The sequence below is a fragment of the Dermacentor variabilis genome, chromosome 1 (assembly GCF_050947875.1).
Source record: "Dermacentor variabilis isolate Ectoservices chromosome 1, ASM5094787v1, whole genome shotgun sequence".
Classification (NCBI taxonomy): Eukaryota; Metazoa; Arthropoda; class Arachnida; order Ixodida; family Ixodidae; genus Dermacentor; species Dermacentor variabilis.
The window spans coordinates 102,768,566-102,789,814 of record NC_134568.1 but is presented as its reverse complement, the minus strand read 5'-3'; the positions used below and the strand labels follow the sequence as shown (position 1 = coordinate 102,789,814).

At 44.2% G+C, this 21,249-nt stretch overlaps 1 protein-coding gene and 2 non-coding genes across 3 annotated transcripts; 2 read left to right on the top strand and 1 right to left on the bottom strand.

Annotated features, from left to right (window-relative positions):
• Positions 1-5,434: 5,434 nt before the first annotated feature.
• Positions 5,435-10,840, bottom strand: LOC142582177 (uncharacterized). The gene is made up of 3 exons (XM_075691575.1): positions 10,573-10,840; positions 9,354-9,472; positions 5,435-5,619 (listed from the first exon to the last, which is right to left on the bottom strand). The coding sequence occupies exons 1-3, from the start codon at positions 10,694-10,696 to the stop codon at positions 5,479-5,481; spliced, it is 384 nt and encodes a 127-aa protein (XP_075547690.1). The 5' UTR covers positions 10,697-10,840; the 3' UTR covers positions 5,435-5,478.
• Positions 10,841-11,043: 203 nt separating this feature from the next.
• Positions 11,044-11,116, top strand: TRNAK-UUU (transfer RNA lysine (anticodon UUU)). The gene has a single exon. It is a non-coding gene; the product is annotated as a tRNA-Lys (tRNA).
• Positions 11,117-20,055: 8,939 nt separating this feature from the next.
• Positions 20,056-20,128, top strand: TRNAK-UUU (transfer RNA lysine (anticodon UUU)). The gene has a single exon. It is a non-coding gene; the product is annotated as a tRNA-Lys (tRNA).
• Positions 20,129-21,249: the final 1,121 nt, after the last annotated feature.

Below are 21,249 nucleotides of genomic sequence, written 5' to 3'. Positions count from 1 at the left end.
CCCCTAGCCATATTCGGCAGAGAAAAGTGGTCTCAATTCGGGATAGTCCAGATGGAATGCGTAGTCGGAGGGATGGGTCCAGGCGGTACAGTTGAGTATGTCGGAAAGCTGGCGTGTTCCACATGGATCGTGTGGCATCACGTGCTAGTATACAAAGCTTTGCTGCTGCGTCAGTTCTTGATGTGGTATGGGTTCCTTCACGGCGTCTTCGTGAGCCCTCCTAGCAGCTTCATCGGCATTTTCATTGCCCTTGATGCTACAGTGGCCTAGGAGCCAGTGAAAAGTGATTTCATGACATTTCTCTGCTAGCTCGTGATATAGCTGCCTTATTTCTAGCACACGTTGGTCTTGTGGTCCACAACGTAGAACAGATAGCAAACAATGCAGAGCTGCCTTCGAGTCGATGAATATGCTCTATCCTCGAGGTAGGTCTTCATGGGTCATCTTTTTTCATGAGTCATTAGCATTGCCTACTGGAAAGAGAGCAATAGTACTGAGACACATATCATTCACGCGCATTTCACAAGTCGTCGTTAAAAGACTGTCGAAGGGGTCACTGAAGCCTGGAGCTGTTTTTCAGGGCCAAGAAAGCATGCAAAGCAATTTGAAGTGAGGCAAACATACAGCAACATATTCATTCTCTAGGCATACACTATCCATACCATTAGAAATAATTGTTAGTTGACTACCTCCTTTTCTTTAAAATCTTTAAAGAAATATTGTCCTAAAAATCTTTGTTTTCTGTATATATCTAAATATATTGTAGCAGAAATATAACATATAACAGCATAACAGAATATAACAGCAGAAATAAAAAAATGAAATGAACTGAGAAAATGTGGATGAGAAAGCCGCTTCTGGTGCTTCTAATGCGCTTGTCCTCCTATTGCTGTTATTTTCAGAAATAAACTGAAAATATAAATTAAATGCCATGCACGTTCGCGCTAACAATGCTGTAATAAGCATTTAGCCACAATAAAATTTTTAAGAGGGCTTTGCCGGGCAAGGACTCACTCAAACCTATTAGCCGGGTCATGAGAGTCTGGGAAGCATGAAGTTGCAGAGGGCGTGACTCAGCTTCATAGAGCACTTTTTTTGTTCGATGCCAGCCCACGGTCTCCCAGGTACAGTCGAAGACATTTTCTGTGTACCGCTTCTAAGCACTTAGATTGACTATCTGAGGGTGGACATCAGATCAAATCAGATGAGACAGGTGTCGGTTACAGGCAGCACTCACATTTTTATGCAGCACTGAAGATAGCGCTGCTCAAGACAAGACGGAAAAGGTGGACTCGCCTTGGACATTTGAAGATGTGACGTGCAACTTAAATGTACCACAATTGCAGTCAAAGAGCTGCATTCCATCTGCAGAAGCCAAACCACTTGTTCTGGAACATTTGAACACAACTTTCCTGAATCCCCTCCAAGTATACAAGGATGGCTCTGTCAAAGTAGACGAAGACTGCTGTGTAGCTGCATTCTATATTCCCTCTCTGTGATATGCGTGGTCTGGCTGTCTAGATTGTATAGCCTCGTCGACACTTGTTGGAGTGACTATGTAGCTACTGCTCTGCACAAACTAAAGACTTTGGCTCTACAGAATGTGGTTCTCCTTACAAACTCTCTACGCTGGTCTACCATCCATCAAGTTCCTGTGCAAATCACTAGCCCTCGTGAAAGAACTCAGCAACAAAGGCTTCACAGTAACATTTCAGTTGATTCACTCCCACATTGGTATTGCTGGGAACGAAAAAACTTTATGCTCTTGCATTGCAGGGCTGGTAGGTATTTTGTAGCAATGCCTTTTCCGATTCTATGCTTTTTCACGCTTGGCCAGTGGTCAGAGCGACGGTCTGCCCACATTATCAACAGGATCGCACGGCCATGTGTTGTGGATGATAAGAATAGCATAGAATAAGGCATAAGGCATCGCTACAAAATAGCGGCCCAGCGCTCTATCATCCTACCAAAGTCAAGGCCCCGAACAGTAATGAAGTTTAAAAAATCTGACATTCAAAATCACTTTGGTTTCCACCACATATGCCCTGCGTAACCAAGAGATTTCGTAGAGAGGAGGCCTCACTTTTATATCAAATAAGGACAGGATTAAGACAGGGCATATCACTTCTCCGAACTGTATGGAATGCGACAAGACAGGAGAAATTTAACACTTCCTGTGGTCGTGCCCAAAATTCCAAGATGAAAGGCGTGCTCTCTTGGAAAATATGCACGGACCTTCCACATACGTGCCTGCAGCACCTTGTGTTCCCCGAAGGAACAGTTATAGCCCACAAACAAACTTCGTCTCCTTATCGCATCTTCAAGGGAGACTGGTTTGATGGACGTGTTGTGAAACACCGCAGTGATATTAAAAGAGGTACTTGGGCGGAGAAATTGCCGGCCTTGATCACCAGGCTAAACCCGCCTGTTGATACAGCTCACGACCACCATCACAATAAAATTTTAAGTGAAAAGGTAGAGGCAACTCAAAAGAAACCTCAAATTATGTGGGTAACAGAACTCTGGTAATGACATTTTATGGGGGGGGGGGCTGGATGTGCCCTCCCCAAAAAACTTCGGAGGGGGCTTGGGCCCTGGAGCCCCCTCATAGTCAGCGCCTATGCCTAAAACGAAATACACGAGTGTTAATGTATTTTGCCCCCATCGAAATGAGGCCGCTGCAGCTAAGATCAAACTCGCAACCTAGAGCTTAGCAGCGCAATGCCATAGCCACTAAGGTACTGTGGCAGGTATTTGATGTAGTGCACCACGAGTGAGCTGGTTAGCTCTTTCATTGTCGTAGCACCCAATTTCTGGGACGCTTAGGGAATTTCAATGGCTGACCATTTCTATTAAAGGCCAGCAAATTAATGTCAACTGCTACTTAAGCCTTTCCGAAAAGCTGAAAGCCAGCATTGGAAAGAAGTGTCTTAGAAAACTTGAGTGTCTCGTCATTTTGCTCACGACAAGGTGCTCTGCCACACAGCAGGCTATCCCACGGAAGCAATCAAAGCTTATGGATTTGAACTGTTACGACACCCACCTTATATGCCTGAACTTGCACCATCAGACTAAGTCTGTTTTCAGCGATGAAGATAAGCCTGAAAATAATGTATTGGCTAATGGACGATGCAATCAAGTCCAGTTTAGATTAAGAGGAAGCTTTAGCTCGGGTGCTCCTATCTAAATACATGTAAAAAGAGAATTCGTTTTTCTCGGCAACCACTGCACCGATTTTGACGAGGTTTGTTGCATTTAAAAGAAAAACTTAAAGTCCAGTGACTGTTGGTTTCGAATTTTTGAGTTAGGGCGTCAATCTTTTATTAAAAACTGGCGAAAATCCTAAATTTCCAAAAAACAAAACTGCCAAGTTTACAACTCCGTAACGCCTAAAGGAAAATCGATAATACAATTCTGTGAAATGCATCTAATAGTACATCCAAAGCGGACAAAATTGATATATTACACATGAATCTCAAAAAATTTAGTAACATGGAAATACAGCTTTTGCAGAACCCTTGTAAACAACGTAACAAATTCACGTAAGATGTAAAATGACATATCGAATTTGTCCGCTTTCAATGATCTAATGGATGCCGTTCACAGAACCGCGATATCTGTTTTTGATACAGAGCTATCAATTTTTAAAAATTGTGCTTCTATTTTTTTCGAACGGTCAAATATTTGAAAATCGTTTTAAGAAAATTCAAGCCCTAAATAGAAATTCCGCTTCCAACAGTCACTAGAATTCAACTTTCTCTTTCAAATGCAACAAATTTCATTAAAATCGGTCCAGGGGTTATTTCATAAAAACGTTTTTGCGTTTTACATGTATTTGAATAGGCCGCGTCGGAGTTGGGCCCGAGCTAAAGCTTCCTCTTAAAGGTGCAACAACCAGGAGGCACAACTCCAATTGGTGAAACTGGAACAGAGGCGAGACTGCTACTGGCTACAGACACCCAGGACTTGCTGGAATGATTTCGTTCCAGCATCCAGATCATGACAAAATTCACTACACATATAACTTTAACCAATCTTGGACATCTGCATCTCATTTGGCCGCAGCAAATTTTCATCGAACCCTCATAGTCACCATAGCGGCATAAAATGAGTTTCCTGCCATATATTTTACAAGAAAACCAAATATTGTGCTGCAAATCAAAGATTAATGAAGCTTTTCTCTTATTTCATCACTACGAGGAAGGAAATGACAATATCAAATGCTCTATCAGGTGTCCTCTGACCTAATTTTGTTGCAAGTAATATTACTGGGTTTCTTTGAATTACAAGTTCTAGATGGCCAGGGATTGCCGAGGGCATGCACATGCCATTCCTTTTCCACACAGACCTGCCAGAAACTCTACCCACTGGCCCAAACGATGTCAAAAGTGTTAGTTTTTTTTAGAATCGGGACTGGCTGCAGACACCCAGGACTTGCTGGAAGTTTTCATTCCAGCATCCAGTAGATGACAACATTCACTACACATGCAACCATTCAAACTGGATGCCAAAGACCTGTGGCAGGTTTTTGTGCTCTTGTTGGGTTTTTTTTTTCAAGGTTTATGCTCACTGTGCATTTGCACATGACTTTCGGTGTCATCCACATTAAACTTGTCAGCAATAGCATGCATTTCCACTTGCATACAGAAGTATGTTCAATTAGTGCCATCTTCTCCACTGAAGTCTGCCTTTTGCTGTAGCTGTGTGGATAGAATGGTGAAGTCTCAAACTCAGAAGTGAGGACTGCACTCTTACTGCATTGATGACTGAACGAGTTTTCAGTACTCATCATCCATGCAAGTCAATACCACAGTTTCTACACACAGTGGTAGCCAGTGTGAGTCCTTTCCTGAAGGCCTTGTTGGTTGGATGTCGTTTTGAAACTGCAGATCAGGAGTGTCGCAGTCACTATTTGGCATCATAAAGTTGGTGGCAGCTGTGGGGAGCGTGCCAAAATCTCCCTCCATTGCATTACGAAGCACAACTAGCAGAAAACAGATAGGATAAAGCCAGGCGAGTGCTTGATTCACATGTGCAAAACTGTCTGGGACAGCTAATGACTTTTGGCCTACACAGCTACTATTATGGTTACGTAGGTTTATCAGTGAGCTGCCAGCAGGCTTCTAAATTGAAGAAACCCATTAAGGCATCCAGTGACATACTTTAAGAAGCAGTGGCACACTATACAATTATTACATTATATTACATGTTTTCTGTTCTCACACCAACATGCTGCTTCAAGCCAATGGTCTTTTATGGGAAATGGCAACACTTGTATTCAGTAAATGAGGCTACACACATCTTTTGTAAACAGAAAATGCATCCTTGCAGCGCTTTCATTGGTTACTCAACTTACTATAAAAACAAATGTAACATTTTCTTTTGAAGTATATGTACATTAGTTAAGCACTGATATGCAGCAGGGCAGGCACAATGAAATAAGACATTCTTTATTCTCAGCTACAAAAGTATCTAACATTATCGAACCTTCTTTAACAAATTTGCAATGGGATACTTTTTCAGAAGTGAATTAGCTTGCTGCGTAGACAACTGCGATGCCTTTAGCCCTGGAGTCAAGATTCCTAGCGAGCCAATAGCCTTGTACTCTGCATTACGTTTCTGCAAGAGTAAAAAGTGCATACAGATCACATCAAACACTTCATATAATTAAGACATAGTATGCTTCAGCGTAAAGGTGACATGTTACCTAACAATAACCTGTGTCACTTTTCATAGGGGCAATTCATGGTCCATTAACACAATTTACTAATGCGAGACATTGGGCCTACACATAATATCACAGTTGTACATGTGCACCTCATGCCTTGATGGCATAGACTGCAATAGTGGGTGGTACATCATGCTATACACAAAGGATCCTAAAAATTGAATGTGACAAGCATGAGCAATACCTAGTGTGGCCCTTACAGAATCTACAGGGTGTTTCAGCTAACTTTAGCCAGAGTTTTAAAATATGCCGGTGCACTCTAAGATGACGCGACCAAATGCATGTTGTTCACTTTTGCATGTAGTCTGTCACACTATTTCTTGTATTTTGCTTAACTGGATAATTAGTCAAGATTAATTAACCAACTTCTGAAGCAACAAAGCTAGGAAAAAATTCTGATTTGAAAGTTGCAGACCGGTTTGCAAAACGCCGAATAAAAAGTTTCTTCCTATATATTAAGTATTAGCATTTTTCAGCTTACTGCGGATGCCTGCGAAATACAAAAGAACACCACGTGACATGCCCGCTTGCGCGTCGTGGTTGCACTGCTCCCGAGTGTTTTGCGCACAAACAAAAACAGCATTTAGCCGGGTGTACTGCTGCTGCGTCTGCTTATCGCTATCATGAACTGCCATGAGGGAAGTACATCACCGGCATAAATCGCACAGCCAATGCCTTCGTCACTACCATGTCGCCTTTTAAGCGGCAGCATGCCATGCTAGATTTTTTGTTCGTTTGTACACGGACAGTTAGAGAGCACTGCAACCACAGCGCGCAAGCGGGTATGTCATGTGGTATTTTTTTGTATTTCGCGGGCATCCGCAATAACCTGAAAAGCACTCATACTTTCTAATTGCAATTTTTTGCCTAACATCGTTGCTCCAGAAGTTCGTTAATTAATCTTGACTAATTATCTAATTCAGCAAAATACAAAAATTAGCGCAACACACTACATACAAAAGTGAGCAACATGCATTTGGTCGCATCAGCTTAGAGTGCATCAGCATATTTTTAAACTCTGGCTAAAGTTAGCTGAAACACCCTGTATAGCCCTATCACACCTGCACTTAGCCACTAGAGCCATTAGACTCGGAAAGCATAACTGGCTCCTTTATGGGAGCTTGCAGATTTAAATGGTCTTTGATTTCTATGGCATTTAAAAGTGTGCCCATGACAGTGCTCTTTCCATCAAAGGACATGCTGCTTACACACTGCAATAGCAAGTGCAAAAAAGTACAATAAACACAAAATAAGTCATGTGTTTTAATAACAGTGCTGTTAAATTTCCAGGAGAAGTTCTATTCAATTTGGGCATCTGGACATGAGAAAACCCAATGCTTGCACTTTAGGACCTTTCTGCACTAGTAATTAACAGCACTCATTATTTTGGACTGCAGCGTTACAATCCTGAGTTATTATAAACAAAAAAAAATTATATGGCAAATACTCTCATCGTTATAATATAATTGGCCACACCAACATTATGAAACAAAATCATGGCAAGGAAATACAAAAAATATGCATTTTTAATAGTAGCACTGTAATGGCAGCCACCACCAAGGACATGAACTGCACATTTGCACTTTGTTTCACCTAGACATTTAACTGAATGCTCAAGTGACACCAAGTAACACAGCAAAGAAGCCAGATTTATGCAAAAACCACAGGCCCTTTCTTTGCAAGTCACAAAGTATGTTAAAATCGAAGCTGTTCACAGACTGCTTGGTCTAACTTTAGCCGAGACTGCTTCTAATAGTTGCTGCAGCAGCTTATAACGGAAGCACAAAGTAATGAATGATGGTGATGCACTTCCAAACCTTAAATGCTTGAAAAAGCGATTCACATAGCAACAAAACAACTGTAAAGTCAGGATTAGGAAGCATTCCTTCACTTCATCTCCTATTTGCAACAGCCATCAACAACTTGCCAAGCTCAATCTTTCGGAACCACCACTGTGGCAGCAACCATGGCAAACATGAACACACTAAAACTGTTTTCCACCACTGCTGATCGGCTGATTCTATTGATAACACAGAGAGGGTGCCTGTCAGGCCAATGATGAATTATGTAAAGTAATACACTGAAATAGTATTCCTGCAGTAACACGGGGCTGTTGACCATTTTTCTTGTTTTTGGGAGGAGGCAACTTTTGTAGTGCTTTCAATTAAGGTGATTTTTATGGCTCTGTTTGCACTTTTTTTTATGCAGGATTCCCAGGCCACAATTTTGTAGAAATGCCTTTTCCCGATGCCAAAAGTTGCCGCCCTGCTGTCATAACAACACAAGAAATTTGGGGTTTGATATGGTGCCATCATGAGCTGTACACAACCACCGTATGTACTACCCATGCAACCCAGTAAATGCTATTAAAATCTGGCAGCAATCGTACCAAAACAGTAATGTGACTCCTACACTAAGCTCTTACATTAGACATTTAAAAGCATGATAACATGATTATTTTAACAATAACTGATTAAGTCTATGATCAGAAATGATAATATGTTACTTTAATGAGCACATAGTTAGCTTGGAGATTATAAATTGCTGGAGCATAACTGTTTACTTTTTATTTATTTCCTGTGTTATGGTTAAAAGGTTAACAAAAACCCGGGGCACTTCGCCGACCAAATAAAGATTTAAAAGAAAAGAAGACGTTTCGGCTCCCACACGGGAGCCTTGTTCACAGGTAAAATAAACAAAAGTGCTCGAGCAGCTCGCTTAAATAGTCTAGAACACGTGACGCAGGCAGCGCGCATACACTGACGGCAGATTGCCATCGCTCCTGTTCAGAGTGTGTGGCGTAGTCTGGATCATGAGGGACTCAAGATAAAGGCGTCGAGATAGCCCTTTTTCCCTGGCAAGGACACGTGCCTTCCCCCAGTCGATTGCGTGGCCGCTTGAAGTGGCATGCTCAGCCAAGGCACTGGATTTCACATTTTCTTTTTTGACGTCATAATTGTGCTGTTTAAGACGCCACTTGTTATACTGTCCAGGAATTATGACCTTTTTTGATTAAAGCAACATTTCTGAATATAAATTTGTCATGTGTTTTCCAAGTTTTAACCAAGAATGATGAACCCTAACATACGTCACACCACTGCAACACATGTGCTTTTCGTCTTCCCTGGAGTTCTTTAATCAAACAACTTCTGCTTACCACATTAGCACAGGCGAATAAGTGATGTTCAATCTCCTGGACTTTTCTCTGTCACCTTCGCTCAGGCAAGCAAATGCAATTTTTTAAATAGGTTTATTTTAGACACAACATATTTATAACCAATGCTTCATTAGGTACAGCCCAGACTTTTGCAGCTTGCAAAATATTAATAATCAGGATGGAGCCGCTTGTCACAAGCAGCAGAGCAGATGCTCACTAGTTTATGCCTGATGCTCAATTGCTGTTGACAACACCATCCCTGACATTAGCAAAACTCAGCACAGTCAACTGTGAGGCACAGCAGTGTTCACCTGTTCAACATGGGCATATGAGAAAATAAAGCAATGCACAATGAAGAAGAGAATCTAATGACGAAGCAGTGTCTGGATTGTGCTCAGTGACCGAAACAGCAAAATAGAGGAGCAAGACTCCTGCAAAGGTTTGAATATGGTACAAGCATTTACGTACCAAGAATTTGTTGAAGCAGCCTTCAAATGCTGTGACTTCCTTAGTACAGTTATTGGAATCATAGTTTTTTTCAGCCAAGCAGGAGAACAAGGTCATCATCTCTGGTAAACAGGCGACATCTGTAATTGTAACAAAATTCATGTTTTAATTATAGGCTACACTTGAGATGAGCATTAATTTCTTCCAAATAGGTCCCGCCATGCAGCTAAGCACAAACTGAAGGTAGCAACATTTTTAATGCACCATTTTTGTTTAAGTACACAGCTCACAAAAGTTCAAAGCCAGGACAATGGGTGGGCGGGTGTATACTACTTCCGCGATGTCTAAAATAAATAAATAAATAAAAACACAATAGAAGGGGCGAAAAGCTACAGGTGTAGGAAGAGCAAACTGCAGGCACAAAGGTGTGCTAAGCAGCATGGAAACACTGCCCTTTAACAATCCTTCATGCTGCTTAACAAGAAGCAAACTATACAAAGGTCACACGGTGCACTTTCGATCGCGATTGGGCGCAATGGCAATCAAAAGAGCCCCGGCTGACCGGGAATTTCATTGAGAGTTTAATCATTCATTTTGGTACTGAATCAGTAACTATAGCAGTGACCTGCCTATATCTTCACCATTAAAGAGTCTTTACAACCAACTCGCTAGCGCTGAAATCTCCGCAAAGTAGTCACATTTATTGGTCTTTTTCGTACGATAGCATAGTTGACGTCGATGTTACCCTTGCCTGTCCAGTATAGGCGAAAAACGGCGGTCATCTACGATTTCTGCACGAAGGAAGGCACAGCGAGAGGAGTGGCGTTGTTCGTCTGCTGTGCCCCTGCTGCAACCTCCGTTCCGCTTTACTCACCGCAAACAAACAACGTAAAGGTCAGTAGCAAAGAGGCCCCGCCGACGGCTGAGGTACTCCCGCCAGACACGCTAAACTTGCTTTCTTGAGTGGTGCAGACCGTAGACAGCGGCTCTGCATTTACACTGGAAGAACTAGGAATATATGGACACGAAATATGCTAACACGAACTAGAACGCGATGTACAATCTTCGTGCGAAGCACTAAACGGCGGCAGCGCTAAACTCGTCACAAGTTGGCGGCGGCCACTGAAGAGATGGACTAATTGCACTAGGATCGCAAGTACCAGAAACAAAACGTAGAATGGCTTAACGACATGATACTTCAGTGCTGAGTACTAGATAAATTGGTATTTGCAAAACATACCGTTCTGGCGACCTTTCTTTCCAGAGATCCTGTCTTTCAGTTGCATGGGCAAGAGCTGCCGGAACGGGACCGGTGGCTCGGCAGGTCGGCGGCCGTTTCCGTACAACGGCTCTGTCGTTCGCATTATATTTACACAGACACACGATGTCACGTTATAAGAATTAGACAATACAAGAAACAAATGAAAGCGTTACGTTCGCTCACATGGAGCACGCATAGCGCCGAACAGCGGAACACATGGAGGAAGGACGCGACAGACAGCACGGTTTCCGTTCAGTGTTGCTAGGCAGACACGAATAATGTCATTTAAAACAATTTGAACTGCTTATTATAGTCTGCAAGCTCGTAAAGCTTCAACACAGACCTAAAATTTGAATGCACTTGCTAAAACGTTACTGTTGTAAATACTGTGTTTTTGTGCAACAATGGCCTTTTAGCCTTAATATTATTATATGACCCCCTATCGGCGTCGCCCGGATAGCTCAGTCGGTAGAGCGTTAGGCTTTTAACCTAACGGTCCGGGGTTCGAGTCCCCGTTCGGGCGTATTTTTTTTTTTTTTTTATTTCGAACTAAAACAGCTATATTGCGGCTAACAGCGGCCGTGGTGACAGGATCGACTGAATGGATGCCGAGGGATACGAAGTTACTTTGCCTACGCTGCCATCAGTTATTTTTGCACGCGGATGTCCGGTCGAAGCATTACCGAGTTGAACATTTCCGGGACACGTTGGCGCGTCTTGGGTTGCTCCCAAGACGCGCCAAGACAGCGTTGGGGGCATATCAGATGAGCCACGTATGGGCTGTGACATTCAAGAGCACGGAAGGGATGAAGAAAGCTTTGGCATGTAGTGAACTGAAGGTGAAGGGCCAACGTTGTTTGGTTATCGATCCGACAAACCAGGACGTGCGTCTGAAGCTTCACTGGCTTCTTTTCAATGTGGCCGACGATGATGTGCATGTAGCGCTTGCTCCGTTCGGAAAGGTGACCGAGGTCTCGAAGGAAAAGTGGAGAGTTCAAGGGATCCAAGACAAGGGGTCGATGACGCGCCTGGTGCGCCTCGAGCTCCATAGCGGCATTAAGGTAGATGACCTTCCAAACCAGCTCCGCGTCGCCGGTGACATGGCCCTTCTAGTCGCGCCTGGAAGAGCGCCACTGTGCCTGCGGTGTGAGAGTAAGGGCCATATCAGACGAGAATGCAGAGTTCCTCGCTGCACGCACTACCGTCGTTTTTGACACGAAGAATCTGAATGCGTGAAGACGTACGCAAGTGTTGCGGGGCCGGTTGGACGAGAAGACACCGCGGAACTCGCCATGGACGAGGCTGACGCTGAAGAAGCCGCAAGCGAAGCAACTTCGAAGCTCGAGGGACTTGATGCGGCAACGTTAACCGCGCCCGACATGCTCCAAGACGCAAGTGTTAACAAGGAAAGCCGAAAGATGACCGACGCAGCTGGCGACGCCACCGGCGTCGGGAAAGTGCAGGATGCCACAACGCCGTCGACGTCACCTGAGGAGCCGGCAGTCATGGAAGTGAGCGAAGGAACAACTGGCGTCTCAGTCTCCAAGCGAGGCCATGACGCTACGCTGGACGAGCATGAGGCCCTGGCTGCAAGGATCTTGGAAGGACCGCCGCCAAAGGCGGCGATAACTCGGCGGTCAACGCTGAGACCGCGTCCGAACATACCTCCGGACTGGAGGGCGGCGCAGACGCCGCCGACGTAGCCGCAAGAGCGTGTGCTTCGCGGCGTTTCTTCTATAGTCTATAAGTGACCAAGCCAAAACTCAAGGGACGATGGAACGCTATGACAGGGACATTAACTGTGCCTTCCGAAGGCTGCCGTGGCAGCTACGGAAGGTTTGTGCAAGATGCGAAGGCAGCTTTGACCCCAGACGCATGAGTGGGTACCATGCGGTTCGTTTGTTCTTCATAAAACATAACGATGGCTCAAAACACTGTACTTCGTTTTGCCACTATAAATGTCGGCGGTCTTCGTGCCAGAAAGCAGCAATACCAGCTTAGCCGGCTTTTCTTAGAAACAGATGTTGATATAGCAGCGGTGCAGGAGACAAAGATAGAAAGTGAGAAACAGACGGATCGCATGGTGCTGCAGTTCCGCAATATATACAATGTTTGTGTATCACATGCTGTTGGGACTTCTGCGGGGCGCGCTATCTTCATTAGAAACAACCTGGGAATTAGAGAAGAACATGTTCTTTCTTGTAAAAGTGGAAGACTGGTTTTTGTGGATTTTTCTTTTTTGGGCGTAGGTTGGCGCGTGCTATGTGTCTACGCCCGAAACATTGAAAGTGAGCGTGTGCCTTTCTTTGAGAGAGTAAGTCAGCATTTACAGTGTGACAGAAAAGTCGGAAACCATACTTAGTTCAAGGGAATTCTCCATGTATCAATAATTTTTCTTGTCGTATTCGTGCGCTGATTCCCATGTTAGCTGTGGTTAACGTAACTTATTCTCAAGTCTCTAAATTTATTAAGGCAGCTTTTCGCGTGCGTACCTATAGGCCACGCACGTTTATATCTCCTTCCGTTCCCCTACCGCGGGTGCGCTTTAGAACCACGGCGCTGCAATTATGGTTGAGCAATATTCTTTTTTCCTCTTCTTTTTTTCCTCCCTTAAACTCGTTCTCTTAACTACTACACGCAGAAACAAATGAACAGCGCTCGCATTCGATCCCATAAATGAGAAAAAAAAATGTATATATATAGAAAATTATCAGTCATAGCACTCGTCGTACAGGCCTCTGCGCCGGTCTCTTTTCGAAAGTAGTCATATTAGGTTTATTGTAATTAGACGAATGTATTTCGCTGTCGTGAGCAGCAGTCCTTGGGATAGTCACTCGGGCTAGCTTCCCAGGCTAAGCGTGCCGCGCTTGGCTCGCACCTCCTTAACCTAGGCTCTAGAGCCGCTCGAGTTCTTTCTCATCGACGGGGGGCCATTTTTTCCAAGAAAGTATGCCTTCCAACCACTCAATCGACCATCGCGGACAAGATTAGTCTCTTTCCACGTAAGTAAGAAGCTCTGGACAGGAGCTATGCCGCGTCAATGTAAGCTGGGAGCCTGACGGACCAACCGACTGAGCCATCTCTCCGGGCAACATCTGAGGGTCACGAGTTCAAATACCCTGTTCTCTTCCTTTTCATTGTGTGTGTGTGTGTGTGTGTGTGTGTGTGTGTGTGTCATATCTTCGCCACGACCGTCCGCACCTACTTATGACCACTCATGTGCAGGTCATAAACTACCAGGTTTCATCAGTTGAGTGCCATCTGTGCGGTTTAACCGAGCTCAGATTGGCATAAACAGGCCTGGAGTGCGGCCTGATCCCGGTGACCAGAACCGGTAACGCACTCTCTCACCAGAGCAGGATTGGCCACCCTGGTGCTGTACTTGGCCACAACCTCCTATATGAATACAACAATCAAACCCGGCCTTCAGTCCCCAGCAGCTGCGAAGCAACTGACCACGGCGGCGGTCAGACCTGTGACGCAGCAGAGGGTGCTGAATCCCTGGCTCCGGACAGGCCGCCATTGGAATCTGAACCTGGCACGTTTAACGTTAGAACGTTATCTAGTGAGGCGAGTCTAGCAGTGTTATTGGAGGAATTAGAGGGTAGTAAATGGTATATAATAGGGCTCAGTGAGGTTAGGAGGACAAAAGAAGCATATACAGTGCTAAAAAGCGGGCACGTCGTGTGCTACTGGGGCTTAGCAGAGAGACGAGAACTAGGAGTCGGATTCCTGATTAATAAGGATATAGCTAGTAACATCCACGGATTCTATAGCACTAACGAGAGAGTGGCAGGTCTTGTTGTGAAACTTAATAAGAGGTACAAATTGAAGGTCGTACAGGTCTACGCCCCTACATCCAGTCATGATGACCAGGAAGTCGAAAGCTTCTATGAGGACGTGGAATCGGCGATGGGTAAAGTCAAAACAAAATACACTATACGGATGGGCGACTTCAATGCCAAGGTAGGCAAGAAGCAAGCTGGAGACAAGTCAGTGGGGGAATATGGCATATGCTCTAGGAATAGCAGGGGAGAATTAGTAGTGGAGTTTGCAGAACAGAATACTATGCGGATAATGAATACCTTCTTCCGCAAGCGGGATAGCCGAAAGTGGACATGGAGGAGCCCGAACGGCGAGACTTGAAATGAAATAGATTTTATACTCTGCGCTAACCCTGGCATCATACAAGATGTGGACGTGCTCGGCAAGGTGCGCTGCAGTGACCATAGGATGGTAAAAACTCGAATTAGCCTAGACTTGAAGAGGGAACGGAAGAAACTGGTACACAAGAAGCCAATCAATGAGCTAGTGGTAAGAGGGAGACTGGAGGAATTCCGGATCAAGCTACAGAACAGGTATTCGGCTATAACTCAGGAACAGGACCTTAGCGTTGAAGCAAAGAACGACAATCTTACGGGCATCATTAAGGAGTGTGCAATAGAAGTCGGTGGTAACTCCGTTAGACAGGATACCAGTAAGCTATCGCAGGAAATGAAAGACCTGATCAAGAAACACCAATGTATGAAAGCCTCTAACCCTACAACTAGAAGAGAACTGACAGAACTTTCCAAGTTAATCAACAAGCATAAGATAGCTGACATAAGGAAGTATACTATGGATAGAATTGAGCATGCTCTCAGAAACGGGGGAAGCCTAAAAGCAGTGAAGAAGAAACTAGCAATAGACGAGAATCTGATATATGCGTTATGAGACAAAGCCGGCAATATCATTACTAATATGGATGAGATAGTTCAAGTGGCTGAGGAGTTCCATGGAGATTTATACAGTACCAGTGGCACCCACGACGATAATGGAAGAGAGAATAGTCTAGAGGAATTCGAAATCCCACAGGTAACGCCGGAAGAAGTAAAGAAAGCCTTGGGAGCTAAGCAAAGGGGGAAGGCAGCTGGGAAGGATCTGGTAACAGCAGATTTGTTGAAGGATGGTGGGCAGATTGTTCTAGAAAAACTGGCCGCCCTGTATACACAATGCCTCATGACCTCGAGAGTACCGGAATCCTGGAAGAACGCTAATATAATCCTAATCCGTAAGAAAGGGGACGCCAAAGACCTGGAAAATTATAGACCGATCAGCTTACTGTCCGTTGCCTACAAAGTATTTACCAAGGTAATCGCAAATAGAATCAGGGACACCTTAGACTTCTGTCAACCAAAGGACCAGGCAGGATTCCGTAAAGGCTGCTCAACAATAGACCATGTTCACGCTATCAATCAGGTGATAGAGAAATGTGCGGAATATAACCAACCCTTATGTATAGCTTTCATTGATTACGAAAAAGCGTTTGATTCAGTCGAAACCTCAGCAGTCATGGAGGCATTACGGAATCAGGGGGTAGACGAGCCATATGTAACAATACTGAAAGATATCTATAGCGGCTCCACAGCCACCGTAGTCCTCCATAAAGAAAGCAACAAAATCCCAATAAAGAAAGGCATCAGACAGGGAGATACGATCTCTCCAATGCTATTCACAGCGTGCTTACAGGAGGTATTCAGAGACCTGGAGTGGAAAGAATTAGGGATAAGAGTTAATTGAGAATACCTTAGTAACTTGCGATTCGCTGATGATATTGCCTTGCTTAGTAACTCAGGGGACCAATTGCAATACATGCTAACTGACCTGGAGAGGCAAAGCAGAAGGGTGGGTCTAAAAATTAATCTGCAGAAAACTAAAGTAATGTTTAAGGGTCTCGGAAGAGAACAGCAGTTTACGATAGGTAGCGATGCACTGAAAGTGGTAAAGGAATACATCTACTTAGGACAGGTAGTGACTGCGGATACGGATCATGAGACTTAATCAGAAGAATAAGAATGGGCTGGGGTTCGTTTGGCAGGCATTGTCAGATCATGAACAGCAGGCTGCCATTATCCCTCAAGAGAAAAGTGTATAACAGCTGTGTCTTATCAGTACTCGCGTACGGGGCAGAAACCTGGAAGCTTACGAAAAGTGTTCTACTTAAATTGAGGACGACGCAACGGCCCATGGAAGGAAGAATGATGGGTGTAACGTTAAGGGATAAGAAAAGAGCAGATTAAGTGAGGGAACAAACGCGAGTAAATGACATCATAGTTGAAATCAAGAAAAAGAAATGGGCATGGGCAGGACATTTAATGAGGAGGGAAGATAACCGATGGTCATTAAGGGTTACGGACTGGATTCCAAGGGAAGGGAAGCGCAGCAGGGGGCGGCAGAAAGTTAGGTGGGTGGATGAGATTAAGAAGTTTGCAGGGACAACATGGCCACAATTAGTACATGACAGGGGTTGTTGGAGAAGTATGGGAGAGGCCTTTGCCCTGCAGTGGGCGTAACCAGGCTGATGATGATGATGATGATGAGAAAAGTCCTATTGCTAGGAGATTTTAATTGTGTATGTTTCGCGGCCGATCGAATGAAAAACCTTCCAGTGCGTGACAAAAGTGCTTTACTTTTAAACACTCTAATGCAAGAATTTAATCTGGATGACGTCGGTCATTTCCTGTGTAGTACTGGCACGCCTGCATTCACACGTTTTCAAGGGCAAAGTCACGCAAGGCTAGATAGAGGGTATGTCGCACTGGAGCTTGTTCCGATGTGCGGCAGCTATAGTGTGAAACACGTCTCGTTCAGCGATCACAGCCTTGTAACCTTTAGTGTAGGTACCGAAGAAAGAAACTCGAGATTTAACTGGAAGTTGTGGAAGTTTAACGATGGGCTGTTAATGAAAGAATCCTTTTGTGTAAGCGTTGAAAGAAAAGTTAGATAACTTGATCGAGGCTGAAGATGGCAACGTGCTAGAATTATGGGAGAACTTTAAACAAGAAGTCAATATCAGTGCTATAGAAGAAGCCACTAAAGAGAAATTGAATAAGAGGAAAAAAAGAAAATGAAATGCAACGCGAGCTTTAGTTTTTGTACACCGTGGAAAGCGAGAGACCTGGGAGCCAAACAGAAGAAATAAAAGAACTGAAAAGCCAGCTGGAGCGTATTGAAGAAGAGAAGTTCAAAGGAGCAGTTACAAGGGCACGAGCTGAAAGGGTGTGGCTAGGTGAGACACCGACAAAACGAGCCTTATCTGATCAAAAGACCCACGCGAGACGAAATGAAACCAAAATGATTCGATACGAGAACGAGATCACGAGCCAACCTCAAAAAATCGAACAGGCGTTTATTGATCATTATAGCAAATTATTCGGAACTGTTAAAGACGTAACAGAAGAATTCAAGACGGACTTTCTGTCAAACATGCCGCAATTAGAGGAAGACATTCAAAAGCGTCTTGAGTGGCCTCTGAGCATCACCGAAGAGCGGCCTTTTATAAAGCCTTCAAAAGTGATGTCAGCGAGATCCTGTTACGGTTGTTTAAAGAGGCCTACGTGCAAAAACAGGTTCCTCAATCTTTTCGGACATCGCACGTAGTGTTGATACCGAAATCAGAAGACCCAGAAAAATTGTTAGCTGTCGACGCTTACCGCCCGATATCACTAATGAATGTAGACAGTAAGATATTTACAAGAATGCTCGGATAGCGATTACAAGGAGTGGTGACCCGCATAGTAGGGTCGCATCAAACATGCGGCATTAAAGGAAGGTCTATCTACACAAACATTCATATTGCCAGAAGCATTTTAGAATACTGCAACGACCTAGGTGAACACTGTGCCATGTTACAGTCATATATGCAGAAGGCTTTCGACCGTGTGGCCCATAAAATTCTTTTCAGTATTCTAGAACATATAAATGAAGGGGATTTGATCTTAGATGGGGTAAAGATGTGCTATCAAGACAGTACCGCCAGTCTTATTATAAACAAGGAGGTTACCGAAAGCTTCAGCGTTCGGTCATCTGCGCGCCAGGGGTGTGGTTTGTCCCCTCTTTCATTCGCAATATACCTAGAGCCGCCTTGTAGGAAAATCAAGAATGACAATAGAATATCCGGTTTCAGAGTACAGTCCACGGAAGTAAAAGTGCTCGCATACGCGGACGACATCGCGTTGTTTTGTCGGGATAAAGAAAGCGTCGAAATCGCGGTCGCAGAAGAGTTATCATACTGCAGAATGACAGGCCGTGCCATCGACTTTGATAAATCTCTAGGGGTATGGATCGACAACTGGGAAGACCATCCGAGTACGTTTGCAAATATCCGTTGGACAGTCACGCCGGCAAAGTACCTATAGGGTGCCGCTTGAGCACTACCGTGACGCGGTTGATTAATGGAATGCCGAAGCTGAAAGGGTTCGTGAGTGTACACTTAAATGGGGAGGCCGCAATTTCTCAATGTTCGCTCGTGCGACGGTGTGCAACCTGTTTGCCGTTGCCAAAATTTCTTACGTGCTTCAAGCGTTGTGCATGTCAAGGGCTAACATACAACGTTTACACAGAGTACTCTCAGTGTTTGTATGGGGTTCAAGCTCGGAGCGCACCAGTCGCACTAATTTCCTTCGTTCCGTTAAAAGTGGAGAATTAGGTCTGGCACATTTGTTCATTAGGCAGATTGTGTTGAGGTTTGTTTACTTACGGGACCAAAATGACTCATTTTTGTTAACTATGTTTCAAAGAAGGCTGAGTGAAGCTATACCTGAATTCATTGTATCGTCACGTCGGTACAGTCAAGGCAGAGTGCGTGGTTTCCTAAAAGAAGTAGTCTCGGCGTTGCAGCTGTTAAAGGTTCGGTTTTCCGTGGAATACTTAAGTAGGGTACCACGAAAGCGCTTATATAAGGACCTGATAGAAAGGTTCGGTTTTCCGTGGAATACTTAAGTAGGGTACCACGAAAGCGCTTATATAAGGACCTGATAGACACAATGTTGCCGGTGCCATTGTATCGCTCGATATTCTGCATTGGACCTGAAAAGGACGTTCTAAAAAGAGTAAAACGAATGCCAGTACGCCCGTGGGTAAAGTCTTTTTTTTTTTCGAGCTCCACACCAATACTTTACCTGTGAAACCATGGCCAGAGGAAAAAGGACTTTCTGTGCCTCGAAGCGTCAACTGTTTACTATGCCGGAAAACCGAAACAGTTGAACACATATTTCTTGACTGCTAGGATGCTGTGTTCCATTTTTACATTTTACAGAGAACGCTAAAGAAGGACTTGCCGATTGCACCATATTGGATTCATTTCTTGCCTACTTTAAATGAAGACAATGTACCGTGTGACATGTTTATGCTGGTGTTCTTACATAGTTTATGGAAAACTAGAATGGCCATGAGACATGCCGAAATAAACGCCCGGCCTGTTAGAAAATACTTCATTGAAAGCATTTGTTATATTAACGAAATGTATAATTTGCAAAAAGAAAAACCAACATGGCTCAGTGTGATGACTGAGCTTGCGAATTTCAAGCGTTTTTAGCCCCGTGACTGCCACCCAACGGTAGAGATTCCTGTCGTGACTGTTGTGTATTGTTAAAATGTCATTTTGTATTTTGCCATGTCGGTAATAAATAACAAAATAGCGTCGCCCGGATAGCTCAGTCGGTAGAGCGTTAGGCTTTTAACCTAACGGTCCGGGGTTCGAGTCCCCGTTCGGGCGCTTCTTTCTTCTTTTTTTTTTCGAACTAAAACATCAATATTGCTTACATCTAGGGCTCCGTGTTTTCGGAGTTTATTTTTCTTGAAACTCGGAGGGTGTTTTTCGGAGTTTATTTTTTGGCGGAAATTCGGCGTTTATCGGAGTTTATTTTTCGTAAACACCAATTCTCCAAAATTCGGAGTTTAATTTTGCATTATTCTCAATGAATACTCCAAAATTCTTAGAAGAAATATCTGAACATGAAAACATCAGAAAACATGAAGCGTACTTTAGTTGTATAGAAGGTTTCAACACACAAACACATATTGGGGGTGAGGACTTACGGAGTCGCCATCTGTCGGAAGCGCCTCCCTCGCGTAGTATGAGGGATAAAGCGGCGTGCTCCTCATAGGTCTGGCTTACGGCGCTCGATAAAAACCCGCGCCGGCCCTCCAGTAGATTTTTGTAAGTACTCTCAAAACGAGGGAAGTTTTTTTCACTGTCAAAATAATAATCTTGGGCAAACTGAAAGCACAGAATGGTTTACAGACGATATCTCTTTACCGAATACGTACAGTGAACGCCACTGCGCGCGGTCACCGCGATGGAGTCTCCCGAACCGGCTTCTTGCGTGAAAGGTAGCCAAACGCTGAGAGTAAACTATGTGAAATATGTTGTTAGAGTGGGCTGTCTGTATAACCGAATGGAGCATAACAAAATGAAACCTCAATGCAGCGATCGCACGGGTTCGCAGCGACCGACTGCGCGTCTGCATGCATGTCCGCGCACAATGTTTCGCTTTCGCTGCGAGCCCGTTTTCGCACCGTGCCGCGAGCTTTAGGCCGCAGAATATGCGCATTTGACAGTATACAAGCAACCATTGTTGCGTGGATGCTATCAGAGCTGTTAAAAATAATTTCGTTATAGAGACTTCGACGCCTACGGCGACTGTGATGTGCCGTCGAGACGATTCAATCTTTTTTTTTTCTAAAGTCTTGCACGTTTCAATATTATTTCTCAGGTTGCCTCGCACTGTATGTTTATCGGTCTTCTCAGCGTGCAATTTCTCGCTGCTTTTTTTTCGTAATGCAGTATGTACATTTATTCATAACACAAACATCACCATGTGTCATGCTTTTTTT

Excerpts from the sequence above, each read along its gene's own strand:
- LOC142582177 (XM_075691575.1), bottom strand. The coding sequence starts at position 10,696 with ATGCGAACGACAGAGCCGTTGTACGGAAACGGCCGCCGACCTGCCGAG. Across the intron at positions 9,473-10,572 it reads AAAGAAAGGTCGCCAGAACG|ATGTCGCCTGTTTACCAGAG; the intron begins GTATGTTTTGCA and ends TTACAATTACAG. Across the intron at positions 5,620-9,353 it reads GCTGCTTCAACAAATTCTTG|AAACGTAATGCAGAGTACAA; the intron begins GTACGTAAATGC and ends TTACTCTTGCAG.